Source organism: Entelurus aequoreus, linkage group LG08 (assembly GCF_033978785.1).
Source record: "Entelurus aequoreus isolate RoL-2023_Sb linkage group LG08, RoL_Eaeq_v1.1, whole genome shotgun sequence".
Classification (NCBI taxonomy): domain Eukaryota; kingdom Metazoa; phylum Chordata; class Actinopteri; order Syngnathiformes; family Syngnathidae; genus Entelurus; species Entelurus aequoreus.
In genome coordinates, this window is record NC_084738.1 from 77,954,068 (window position 1) to 77,968,930 (window position 14,863).

A 14,863-nucleotide genomic window follows, 5' to 3' on the forward strand; every position below is an offset into this window, starting at 1 on the left:
TGTTAAGCAAACTATGAATAATAAAACATGTGTCCGTTATCATAGCTACACGTATGACAAAAAAGCGCGTGAAAATGAGTGGTATTCAGTGAGGTAAAATGAATTAAATGCGCTGACAGTTCATTGCTCCTGCCAAATGAATTGCACTGAGTGGAGCGGATCACCACTCCAAGATGGCGGCCCCGCGTCTCGTCTGCGCCAGTAAGCAGTAGCGCTCGATGCTGCGTCTACTTATAAGATGTCTATGGTTATAACGTTAGCAGTGAGTTTACAGCCTCACTGATTTAACTACACAGCAAATAAAAGTCATGTTACTTAGCCAATAAACGTTAGCTTACATTCAAAACTTACCCTTCTTTGTGCAACTTCAAATGTCGAACGAAGTTGGAAGTTGTTGCGTCTCCGTCTGTAATATTCGAACTGCGTGATTTGCATACGGCAATTCGTTTTTTGTTGACCAAGTCGTAGTTTTTATACCCGAACGAAACCAACTTTGGTATAAATCTTTCTCACTGGCGCGTTGTTTGACAACTCTTGTTCATTGGTTGTCCTGCAATTTGATTGGATGAATGCTGTGTGATGAAAACAACGTAGATGTAATTTGATTGGCTGTTGTACTGAGAGCACACACGTTGACACGCAGCACACACGCTGATAGACATACACGTACAAAATGAAAGCTACGGAGCGCTCCCAAATAACTTTTTAAACTTTAGGTTTTGGGGAAAGTAGCAAGTCATGTCAAGTCAAAAGGCTCAAGTCCAAGTGAAGTCACAAGTCATTGATGTTAAAGTCTAAGTCAAGTTGCAAGTCTCTTTACATTTTGTCAAGTCGAGTCTAAAGTCATCAAATTCATGACTCGAGTCTGACTCGAGTCCAAGTCATGTGACTCGAGTCCACACCTCTGGTAGTAAGTAAACAAACAAAGACTCCTAATTAGTCTGCTGACGTATGCAGTAACATATTGTGTCATTTATACACCTTATTTTGTACACATTATGAGGGACAAACTGTAAAACATTGATTATTCATCTACTTGTTCATGTACTGTTAATATCTGCTTATTTTCTGTTTTAACATGTTCTATCTACACTTCTGTTCAAATGTAATAATCACTTATTCTTCTCTTCTTTGATACTTGACATTAGTTTTGGATGATACCACACATTTAGGTATCGATCCGATACCAAGTAGTTACAGGATCATACAATAAAATATAATACCTAATAAACCAATAATAATATGGTTAAGAAATACTGATGTAAAGGGTAGGTGTCGCGCTGTTTTCTGTTTTAACATGTTCTATCTACACTTCTGTTAAAATGTAATAATCACTTATTCGTCTCTTCTTTGATACCTTACATTAGTTTTGGATGATACCACACATTTAGGTATCAATGCGATACCAAGTAGTTACAGGATCATACATTGGTCATATTCAAAGTCCTCATGTGTCCAGGGACATATTTACTGACTTTATAAACATAATATACATTTTTAAAAAGGAAAAAAAAGAGTGTGATATCAATGCAATCATAGCAGTATCGACTAGAAACGCTCTTGTACTTGGTATCATTACAGTGGATGTCAGGTGTAGATCCACCCATGGCGTTTGTTTACATTGTGTCGCCGGTGAGCTATTGTATCCTCCTACGGTGTGTAGTGAAGCATGTTTAGCTATTCCTCCTCCTCCAGTGATAATGCTACTTGTAAGATTAGTGATTTAGAAGTAGCTAAAACACTGTGGATGGACGTTAGCCGCTAGCTAGCTAGCCATGTGTTAAAGCACCTCTTCCTGAGGGTGTTTCAGTGTTATAACTTCACGTTTATCTTTACTTTTTACACCAAAATGCGTCCATTCTCCCTTTTCTGTCTACACACTGTGTCTGCTTGTAAGTACTCTGTGTGTGTGCGCTGCCCAACATGCTCCTCTGATCCTAAAACCAGCAATGTCATCACGTGACGACACGCCGTCATGTCCTGGAACTGGTACTTTTCAAACCGAGTATAGTACCGTTTTTTATTCATTAGTACCGCGACACTATACTAGTACCGGTATACTATACTAGTACCGGTATACTATACTAGTACCGGTATACGGTTCAACCCTACTAGTACTTTGTATTATCATCTTCTGGGAGATGTCTGTGTCATTTCAAATGAAGAAGACAAAGATTAAAAAGTAAGTAAATAAGTTTGTGGAGAGAGACTTCCCAGGTGAGTGAAGGTGTGTCCATACTCACTTACCTCGTACACCTGACACACCAGTGGTCGGCATGAGGGAGAGACAAGAGTGTTACGGAGGAGCACAATCATGCAGGAACTTCTCTCCATGTTTGCTTTCAAGCCTGAAGTTTGAAGTGTGCTTCCTCACCCAGCTCTTCTTCTTCTTCTTCTTGGCCTCCTGCTCCTTCAGGCTGCCCAGGCTGGAGAGGCTGGTGAGGCTGCAGATGCTCTCCGACGAGTTGTGACGCTTGATCTGCAGCTCTGAGTCACATGACCAGAGACACATGTGTCACGTGACTTTGTGTCCGGCTATTGGAGCACTTATCTACCTTTAGATGCCAGCTCAGAGTCATTGAGAGCCCCGTGGATGAGTTCCTGGGCTTCTGTGTTTTTGGTCTTCAGGATCTCAATGGTCTCCCTCAGCTCATTCAGTTCAGAATCCTGAGGAGTCAAAAGACGTTTGCTTGGATTCCAAGCCAAGGACTAACCAGCAGGGAGAAGAACTACCTTCTGGTCTGAGGACACAGACAAGGTCTGCAGACGAGCGGTCATCAGTGCCAGACTCTGTTCAAAAGCAGCTACCAGGTTCGCCTGTGGAGATACCAAGAGACACCAAGAGACACCAAGAAGGACTTTAGGGGCAGAAATTTGAGTGGCTGCAACAAATAAGCTCCAACATTTAAGAAAAGGACCTAACCCTAACCCAAAAACCTTAACCCTAATCCAAAAACCCTAACCCTGACCCAAATACCCTAACCCATAAACCCTAACCCAAAATTATAACCCCAAAACCTTAACCCTAACCCATAAACCCTAACCTAAAACGTTAACCCAAAAACTCTAAACTTATCCCTAACCCAAAACCACTAACCCTAACCAAAAAACCCTAGCCCTAACCCAAAAACTCTAACCCTAAACCAAAAAGCCTAACCCAAAAACTCTAACCTTAACCCAAAAACCCTAACCCAAAAACTCTAACCCAAAAACTTTAACCCTAACCCAAAAACCCTAACCCATATATGCTAATTCTAACCCAAAAACCCTAACCCAAAAACTCAAACCCTAACCCAAAAACTCTAACCCTAACCCAAACACTCTAACCCTAACCCAAAAACCATAACCCATATACGCTAATTCTAACCCAAAAACCCAAACCCAAAAACCCTAACCCAAAAACTCTAACCCTGACCCAAAAACTCTAATCCATAAACGCTAACCCTAACCCAAAAACCCTAATCATAACCCAAAAACCCTAATCCTAACCCAAAAACCCTAATCCTAACCCAAAAACTCTAACTATAACCCAAAAACTCTAACTATAACCCAAAAACTCTAACCCTAACCCAAAACCCTAACCCATAAACGCTAATTCTAACCCAAAAACCCTAATCCTAACCCAAAAACTCAAACCTTAACCCAAAAACTCTAACCCCAAAACCCTAATCCTAACCCAAAAACTCAAAACTTAACCCAAAAACTCTAACCCTGACCCAAAAACCCTAACCCCAAAACCCTAATCCTAACCCAAAAACTCAAACCTTAACCCAAAAACTCTAACTATAACCCAAAAACTCTAACCTTAACCCATAAAGGCTAATTCTAATCCAAAAATCCTAACCCTAACCCAAAAACTCTAACCCTAACCCAAAATATCTAACCCATAAACCCTAACCTTAAACACCCTAACCCTAACCCAAAAACTCTAACCCTAACACCCTAACCCTAAATCAAAAACTCTAACCCTAACCCAAAAACTCTAACCCAAACACCCTAACCCTAAATCAAAAACTCTAACCCTAACCCACAAACTCTAACACTATCCCAAAAAGCCTAACCCAAAAACTGTAAACTTAACCCAAAAACTGTAAACTTAACCCAAAAACCCTAACCTATAAACGGTAACCCTAACCCAAAAACCTTAACCGCAAAACCCTAATCGTAACCTAAAAACTCAAAACTTAACCCAAAAACTCTAACCCTAACCCAAAACTGCTAACATAAAAACCTTAACCCTAACCCCCCCACACACAGACAGTACTAATAAAAGGCAGTAGGTCCAACACACCTGGCCCAGCTGCAACATCCAGAGAAGCAAGGTGAGCAGGTGGGGGAGGGGCAGGAAGTGAGCAGCAGGAAGTCAGTGAGTCAGAAGTAGCCGAGGGCCAATAAGAGAGGGACACAGGTCGTTAGGCACTTGGATCTCACACACACACACACACACACACACACACACACACACACACACACACACACACACACACACACACACACACACACACACACACACACACACACACACACACACACACACACACAGGTAACAGGTAACAGGTAACGGGTAAGTTAGGGGCGGTGCTTGTAACAAAGTCATGTCAGTCCCTGCAGGATTTCACAAAGTCAAACTATTTTCTTGCAATAACTTGAAATGAACTTGTCATGAATTAGTTGTCAATATTTCCAGACTTTCTTGTAACCTGAACACAAAAATACAACATTTCAACAAGAATTGTGAAAGAATGTTTTTTTAAGGCACCACTAGATGCATTATCAGATTACTACGGAAGTATCACTACTAAATCTGACAGAAGGAGATTATTGTAGTACATAACTTCTTTTAGAACTCAGACTCTATTACCTCCGCCAAGGAGGTGTGTTTGTTAGCAACATAACTTACAAAGTTATGGACTGATTTTGATGACATTTTTAAGAAATGTCTGAAAAAAACAACTCGTCTTCTCTCACAGACTTCCTCTTCTTGTCCCGCCTTCCTGTCTTTACGCTCTCACCTTGTGCAGATGTCCTTTATTCTCAGGCCGGCCAACGCAAAAGCGCCAGAAAAAAACTACACTCGCCCAGTTTTTATTTGATTTCCTGCGAGGATTTGGAATACAGTATTTACAGCAGGGTGTCAAACTCATCGAGGGCCACATCGCAGTAATGGCTGCTTTCAGAGGGCCGCTTTTTAAAATAATTGACACTAGGCATGTGGGTGATAACCCGTGATTAATCATGATTAATCGAAATGCATTTGATTATTAGATTTTTTTTAATGTATAACTTGCTTTAAAATCATAACGTTAAAGTTAAAGTACCAATGATAGTCACACACACACACACACACACACACTCGGTGTGGTGAAATTTGAGCCATCACCCTCGATCACCCCCTGGGAGGTGAGGGGAGCAGTGAGCAGCAGCGGTGGCCGCGCCCGGGAATCATTATTGGTGATTTAACCCCCAATTCCAACCCTGAATAATAATAAATAAAGGTGACAAGCCGATATTTAACTATTTGTTTTTATCTAACAAAAATAGTTTTGCAATACACTAAATAATAATATCATTAGCACGATCAGATAATATTAATGTTTAAAATATGCATTTTTTTGCTGTCAGAGTTGAAAGAATGAATGCATTTAGTTAAAAAAATAATAATAATACAATTTAAAAAAAGTATATTATTTAAATTATTGAATGTTTTCCAGGCTTTCGCGGGCCGCCTAAAATGATGTGGCGGGCCAGAACTGGCCCCCGCGCCTTGAGTTTGACACCTGTGATCTACAATACCATTGAACTCCTGCAAAGACTGCACTGTATTGATTAATTCAGGGGTCACCAACACGGTGCCCGCGGGCACCAAGTAGCCCGTAAGGACCAAATGAGTCGCCCGCTTGCCTGTTCTAAAAATAGCTCAAATAGCAGCACTTACCAGTGTGCTGCCTCTATTTTTTAAATTTTATTTATTTACTAGCAAGCTGGTCCCGCTTTGCTCGACATTTTTAAGTCTAAGAGAGACAAAACTCAAATAGAATTTGAAAATCCAAGAAAATATTTTAAAGACTTGGTCTTTACTTATTTAAATAAATTCAAATTTTTTTTTACTTTTTCTTCTTCAGAAGGACAATTTTAGAGAAAAAATACAACCTTAAAAATGATTTTAGGATTTTTAAACACATTTACCTTTTTACCTTTTAAATTCTTTCCTCTTCTTTCCTGACAATTTAAATCAATGTTCAAGTAAATTTTTTTTTTATTGTAAAGAATAATAAATACATTTTAATTTAATTCTTCATTTTAGCTTCTGTTTTTTCGACTAAGAATATTTGTGAAATATTTCTTCAAACTTATTATGATTAAAATTCAAAAAAATTATTCTGGCAAATCTAGAAAATCTGTTGAATCAAATTTAAATCTAATTTCAAAGTCTTTTGAATTTCTTTTAAAATTTTTGTTCTGGAAAATCTAGAAGAAATAACAATTTGTCTTTGTTAGAAATATAGCTTGGTCCATCCATCCATCCATCCATTTTCTACCGCTTATTCCCTACAATCGGGCAGAAGGCGGGGTACACCCTGGACAAGTCGCCACCTCATCACTTGGTCCAATTTGTTATATATTCTAACAAAGTGCAGATTGAATTTTAACCTATTTAAAACATGTCATCAAAATTCTAAAATGAATCTTAATCAGGAAAAATGAATAATGATGTTCCATTAATTCTTTTTTTAATTTTTTCAAAAAGATTCGATTTAGCTAGTTTTTCTCTTCTTTTTTTCGGTTGAATTTTGAATTTTAAAAAGTCGAAATTGAAGATAAAGTATGTTTCAAAATGTAATTGTCATTTTTTTCGTGTTTTCTCCTCTTTTAAACCATTCAATTAAATGTAAACATCATTCATTATTAATAATAACATAGAGTTAAAGGTAAATTGAGCAAATTGGCTATTTCTGGCAATTTATTTAAAGGCCTACTGAAAGCCACTACTACCGACCACGCAGTCTGATAGTTTATATATTAATGATGAAATCTTAACATTGCAACACATGCCAATACGGCCGGGTTAACTTATAAAGTGCAATTTTAAACTTCCCAGGAAACTTCCGCTTGAAAACGTCGCGGTATGATGACGTATGCGCGTGACGTCACGAGGGCAAGGGAAGTGTTTGGACCCAATTCAAATACCTCTGTTTTCTTCGACAAAATTCCACAGTATTCTGGACATCTGTGTTGGTGAATCTTTTGCAATTTGTTTAATGGACAATGGAGACTGCAAATAAGAAAGTTGTAGGTGCGATCGGTGGAGCGGCGGACTACAGCAACACCAACACCAGGAGGTTGTGTTGTGTTTTGAGCAGGATAGCAGACGCACTACAGTGAGTAAGCCCACCGTCGCATCTAAGTTAGCTTCTGTTTTTTTAGCTTCGCCAAGCTGAATATTATTAATCGTGTATTTACATGTTCATGGTTTAATAGTATTTTTGATCTTCTGTCTATCCATCCAGTCAGGTTGTTTTTTTATTTAGTTTCTATCTGCATTTGAGACTGATGCTATCACGTTGGCTACGTAGCTAGGTTAGCTACTATTTTTTTAGCTTCGAAAAGCTGAATATTGTTAATCGTGTATTTACATGTTCATGGTTTAATAGTATTTTTGATCTTCTGTCTATCCATCCAGTCAGGGTTTTTTTAAATTTAGTTTCTATCTGCATTTGAGACTGCTATGCTATCACGTTGGCTACGTAGCTAGGTTAGCTTCTATTTTTTAGCTTCGAAAAGCTGAATATTATTAATCGTGTATTTACATGTTCATGGTTTAATAGTATTTTTGATCTTCTGTCTATCCATCCAGTCAGGTTTTTTTTAAATTTAGTTTCTATCTGCATTTGAGACTGCTATGCTATCACGTTGGCTACGTTGCTAGGTTAGCTTCTATTTTTTAGCTTCGAAAAGCTGAATATTATTAATCGTGTATTTACATGTTCATGGTTTAATAGTATTTTTGATCTTCTGTCTATCCATCCAGTCAGTTTTTTTTTAAATTTAGTTTCTATCTGCATTTGAGACTGCTATGCTATCACGTTGGCTACGTTGCTAGGTTAGCTTCTATTTTTTAGCTTCGAAAAGCTGAATATTATTAATCGTGTATTTACATGTTCATGGTTTAATAGTATTTTTGATCTTCTGTCTATCCATCCAGTCAGGTTTTTTTTTAATTTAGTTTCTATCTGCATTTGAGACTGATGCTATCACGTTGGCTACGTAGCTAGGTTAGCTACTATTTTGTTAGCTTCGAAAAGCTGAATATTGTTAATCGTGTATTTACATGTTCATGGTTTAATAGTATTTTTGATCTTCTGTCTATCCATCCAGTCAGGTTTTTTTAAAATGTAGTTTCTATCTGCATTTGAGACTGCTGTGCTATCACGTTGGCTACGTTGCTAGGTTAGCTTCTATTTTTTTTAGCTTCGCAAAGCTCAATATTATTAATCGTGTATTTACATGTTCAGTCACTGTGAATGTCCATTTCGCATTCTCGACTCTCATTTTCAAGAGGATATAGTATCTGAGGTGGTTTAAAATACAAATCTGTGATCCACAATAGAAAAAGGAGAGAGTGTGGAATCCAATGAGCCAGCTTGTACCTAAGTTACGATCAGAGCAAAAAAAGATACGTCCATCACTGCCTCTCAAGTCCTTCACTGTAACGTTCCTCATCTACGAATCTTTCATCCTCGCTCAAATTAATGGGGTAATCGTCACTTTCTCGGTCCGAATCTCTCTCGCTCCATTGTAAACAATGGGGAATTGTGAGGAATACTAGCTCTTGTGACGTCACGCTACTTCCGGTACAGGCAAGGCTTTTTTTTTATCAGCGAGCAAAAGTTGCGAACTTTATCGTCGATTTTCTCTACTAAATCCTTTCAGCAAAAATATGGCAATATCGCGAAATGATCAAGTATGACACATAGAATGGATCTGCTATTCCCGTTTAAATAAAGAAAATTCATTTCAGTAGGCCTTTAAGTGTGTATCAAACTGGTAGCCCTTCGCATTAATCAGTACCCAAGAAGTAGCTCTTGGTTTCAAAAAGGTTGGTGACCCCTGGATTAATTATATCTATTGCTAGTAATAATTAGAATTACAAAAAGAAAAAAAGTCAAAAGCTTCCTTATTGTCTGTCGTCTTCTCTGTTATTTGAGACATCCTCCATGCACGCATTTACTACACTTGAAAAGTGTTTCTCCATGCGAACATTCATTTATGTCCTATTTGTGATCGTTGAGGGTGATGAAAAGCAGTGCTTTTGCATTATCATCACGCCTCAACATCTCTAACATGTAAACGCTGCCTCGTGACACGCCGATGTCCCCACTTTGTCTGCACAACATAGAAAGAGGTTTAGGTGAGACCGGTGACGTGCACGTTGGAGTGTCACTCAAAGACACATTTGATGGCTCAAAATGAGGCTCAGTTGGCCATAATATGCAGGAAGTTGCAGCCATTGGACAAAGTTGCCAGGCTAATTGCTGCAGGTGCAGGTGATGCAGGTGTGCTACTCCTGTTAGTGAGCGCTGAGTAAAAGGTGCAGAAAAGGTGTGAATCAAGCAAGCAATGTCAGTTGTACCAAACATCCTGAAAACTATTCTCATGGCGCTGAATAATAGGCAAACAGCGTCTAATAAGAGGCAGGGCAGTAGATCTGAGTAAATGCTGCGAAAAGGAACCTAGGATGTGCACTTCAATACATGTGTTTCAAAATAAGACTATAAATAAGTAGAGCAATGTGCTGGGAGTAGTAATAAGCACCATCAATAGACATGTATAGATAGTATATACATGACTAACTTCTTTATACAAACCCCGTTTCCATATGAGTTGGGAAATTGTGTTAGATGTAAATATAAATGGAATACAATGATTTGCAAATCATTTTCAACCCATATTCAGTTGAATGCACTACAAAGACAACATATTTGATGTTCAAACTCATAAACTTTATTTTTGCAAATAATAATTAACTTAGAATGTCGAGGCTGCAACACGTGCCAAAGTAGTTGGGAAAGGGCATGTTCACCACTGTGTTACATGGCCTTTCCTTTTAACAACACTCAGTAAAGGTTTGGGAACTGAGGAGACACATTTTTGAAGCTTCTCAGGTGGAATTCTTTCCCATTCTTGCTTGATGTACAGCTTAAGTTGTTCAACAGTCCGGGGGTCTCCCTTGTGCTATTTTAGGCTTCATAATGCGCCACACATTTTCAATGGGAGACAGGTCTGGACTACAGGCAGGCCAGTCTAGTACCCGCACTCTTTTACTATGAAGCCACGTTGATATAACACGTGGCTTGGCATTGTCTTGCTGAAATAAGCAGGGGCGTCCATGGTAACGTTGCTTGGATGGCAACATATGTTGCTCCAAAAGCTGTATGTACCTTTCAGCATTAATGGCGCCTTCACAGATGTGTAAGTTACCCATGTCTTGGGCACTAATACACCCCCATACCATCACACATGCTGCCTTTTACACTTTGCGCCTACAGTTTCCAAAAACAATTTGAAATGTGAACTCGTCAGACCACAGAACACTTTTCCACTTTGTATCAGTCCATCTTAGATGAGCTCAGGCCCAGCGAAGCCGACGGCGTTTCTGGGTGTTGTTGATAAACGGTTTTCGCCTTGCATAGGAGAGTTTTAACTTGCACTTACAGATGTAGCGACCAACTGTAGTTACTGACAGTGGTTTTCTGAAGTGTTCCTGAGCCCATGTGGTGATATCCTTTACACACTGATGTCGCTTGTTGATGCAGTACAGCCTGAGGGATGGAAGGTCACGGGCTTAGCTGCTTACGTGCAGTGATTTCTCCAGATTCTCTGAACCCTTTGATGATATTACGGAGCGTGGATGGTGAAGTCCCTCAATTCCTTGCAATAGCTGGTTGAGAAAGGTTTTTTTTAAACTGTTCAACAATTTGCTCAGGCATTTGTTGACAAAGTGGTGACCCTCGCCCCATCCTTGTTTGTGAATGACTGAGCATTTCATGGAATCTACTTTTATACCCAATCATGGCACCCACCTGTTCCCAATTTGCCTGTTCACCTGTGGGATGTTCCGAATAAGAGTTTGATGAGCATTCCTCAACTTTATCAGTATTTATTGCCACCTTTACCAACTTCTTTGTCACGTGTTGCTGGCATCAAATTCTAAAGTTAATGATTATTTGCAAAAAAAGAAAATGTTTATGAGCTTGAACATCAAATATGTTGTCTTTGTAGCATATTCAACTGAATATGGGTTGAAAATGATTTGCAAATCATTTGTATTCCGTTTATATTTACATCTAACACAATTTCCCAACTCATATGGAAACGGGGTTTGTACATGCTGTATATATTTGTTTTTTCAATTCAGTGGTTTTGATGAGGTCATCAGTTGATGTAAACACTACACTTCAAGTGCATGGCAGGTAAATAAATAAAAAGTTGACATTTCCTGACCAAAAAGGTGTAAGCTGAAGTTTAAAAGCTTATTATGGCCGACCCTTTCACTTTCACTTTGTACATGTCTAATAGAGAACACAAAACAAAAACAAGAAATCGATGTTGGGATATAAATATTTATACGTGACTTATTTACTGGACTATATTGTGGATCACCATGTGGGAAGAAAAGAGGAAAAAGGGAGAAAAGAGGAAGGGAGGGGACCACAAAAAATGTCATTATTGTCTTTATTGTAACAACAAATGTTAGTGTACATGAAACATATGTTTATTATTGTAATTAGTCCTTAAATAAAATAGTGAACATATTAGACAACTTGTCTTTTAGTAGTAAGTAAACAAACAAAGACTCCTAATTAGTCTGCTGACATATGCAGTAACATATTGTGTCATTTATACACCTATTATTTTGTACACATTATGAGGGACAAACTGTAAAAAATGTATTATTAATGTACTTGTTCATTTACTGTTAATATCTGCTTATTTTCTGTTTTAACATGTTCTATCTACACTTCTGTTCAAATGTAATAATCACTTATTCTTCTCTTCTTTGATACTTGACATTAGTTTTGGATGATACCACACATTTAGGTATCGATCCGATACCAACTAGTTACAGGATCATACATTGGTCATATTCAAAGCCCTCATGTGTCCAGGGACATATTTACTGGATTTATAAATATAATATGAATTAAAAAAAAACCTGAAAGAAGATGTTGTGATGCCAAAAAATATCGATGTTATCATAGTAGTATCGACGAGATATGTTCTTGTACTTGGTATCATTACAGTGGATGTCAGGTGTAGATCCACCCATGGCGTTTGTTTACATTGTGACGGCGGTGAGCTATTGTATCCTCCTACGGTGTATAGTGAAGCATGTTTAGCTATTCCTCCTCCTCCAGTGATAATGCTACTTGTAAGAAACTTACTTTATTTGTCGCCATGGAGGCCAGGATTAGTGATTCAGAAGTAGCTAAAACACTGCGGATGGACGTTAGCCGCTAGCCATGTCTTAAAGCATCTCTTCCTGAGGGTGTTTCAGTGTTATAACTTCACCTTTATCTTTACTTTTTACACCAAAATGCGTCCATTCTCCCTTTTCTGTCTACACACTGTGTCTGCTTGTAAGTACTCTGTGTGTGTGCGCTGCCCAACATGCTCCTCTGCTCATAAAACCAGCAATGTCACCACGTGACGATGAAGGGGGGTGTTGGTTCGGTACTTTTTAGAGGCGGTATAGTACTTTATATGATTCATTAATATCACGGTACTATACTAGTACCGGGATATTGTACAACCCTAACATATATGTATATATTGGTAAATAAATGTATTTACATGTGATCAAGTACTATGATTTTGACTCTCGAGTTTCTTTATCTCAAGATGGATTTTTGTCCTTTTTGTTTTCTGTTCTCTATTTGACATGTACACAGTGAATAGAATAGAATACAATAGAATATAAAGTACTTTATTGAACCCGGGGGGAAATTCAGCCCCACAGTTTGCTCACAATAGAAAATAAACACTTACCTATTTTTTAAATGTGAATAATATAAATACAGTCTATTACACAGCATTATTCACATGTGAATAACATAAATACAGTCTATTATACAGCATTATTCACATGTGAATAACATAAATACAGTCTATTATACAGCATTATTCACATGTGAATAACATAAATACAGTCTATTATACAGCATTATTCACATGTGAATAATATAAATACGGTCTATTATACAGAATTATTCACATGTGAATAACATAAATACAGTCTATTATACAGCATTATTCACATGTGAATAACATAAATACTGTCTATTATACAGCATTATTCACATGTGAATAATATAAATACGGTCTATTATACAGAATTATTCACATGTGAATAATATAAATACAGTCTATTATACAGCATTATTCACATGTGAATAATATAAAAACAGTCTATTATACAGCATTATTCACATGTGAATAATATAAATATAGTCTTTTATACAGCATTATTCACATGTGAATAATATAAATACAGTCTATTATACTGCATTATTCACATGTGAATAATATAAATACAGTCTATTATACAGCATTATTCACATGTGAATAATATAAATACAGTCTATTATACAGCATTATTCACATGTGAATAATATGAATACAGTCTATTATACAGCATTATTTATAATATTCACACAATATTCAATGTGGACATAATCAACTTTTAACTTCAGCCAACACCTTTTTGGACAGGAAATGTAAACCTTGTATTTATTTTTCTGCCATGCACTTGAAGACTACTGTTTATATCAACTGATCACCTCATAAAGAAAGAAATAAACTCCACTTAAGAACTATTCTTCACTTAGAAGTGAGAGTAAAACCAGCCATGTGGTCTTTACAGAAGATCTTGTACACACGCCAACATGACAAAGTTCTACATTACAAAGTCAAACATGACAAAGTCCAACATGACAAAGTCCAAGATAACAAAGTCCTACATGACAAAGTCCTACATGACAAAGTCCTACATGACAAAGTACAACATGACAAAGTCCAACATGACAAAGTCCAAGATAACAAAGTCCTACATGACAAAGTCCTACATGACAAAGTCCTACATGACAAAGTCCTACATGACAAAGATCTACATGGCAAAGATCTACATGGCAAAGATCTACATGACAAAGTTCTACATGACAAAGTCCAACATGACAAAGTCCTACATGACAAAGTCCTACATGACAAAGTCCAACATGACAAAGTCCAACATGACAAAGTCCTACATGACAAAGTCCTTCATGACAAAGATCTACATGGCAAAGATCTACATGACAAAGTTCTACATGACAAAGTCCAACATGACAAAGTCCAACATGACAAAGTCAAACATGACAAAGTCCAACATGACAAAGTCCAAGATAACAAAGTCCTACATGACAAAGTCCTACATGACAAAGTGCAACATGACAAAGTCCTACATGACAAAGTCCTACATGACAAAGTCCAACATGACAAAGTCCTACATGACAAAGTCCAACATGACAAAGTCCAACATGACAAAGTCCTACATGACAAAGTCCTTCATGACAAAGATCTACATGGCAAAGATCTACATGACAAAGTTCTACATGACAAAGTCCAACATGACAAAGTCCTACATGACAAAGTCCTACATGACAAAGTCAAACATGACAAAGTCCAACATGACAAAGTCCAAGATAACAAAGTCCTACATGACAAAGTCCTACATGGCAAAGTCCAACATGACAAAGTCCTACATGACAAAGTCCTACATGACAAAGTCCAACATGACAAGGTCCAACATGACAAAGTCCTACATGAC

General features: G+C 37.7%; 1 protein-coding gene across 2 annotated transcripts in view; it reads right to left on the reverse strand.

Moving 5' to 3' along the window:
* LOC133655239 (neuron navigator 1-like) overlaps positions 1–14,863 on the reverse strand; it is a 55,959-nt gene that overhangs the window by 10,462 nt on the left and 30,634 nt on the right. For both annotated transcript variants that reach the window (XM_062055212.1, XM_062055211.1), the window contains exons 5-7: positions 2,734–2,817; positions 2,556–2,667; positions 2,375–2,487 (exon numbers count right to left, since the gene is read on the reverse strand). In XM_062055212.1, the coding sequence (XP_061911196.1) occupies positions 2,375–2,487; positions 2,556–2,667; positions 2,734–2,817 (309 nt within the window). The remainder of the gene's footprint in view (positions 1–2,374; positions 2,488–2,555; positions 2,668–2,733; positions 2,818–14,863) is intronic.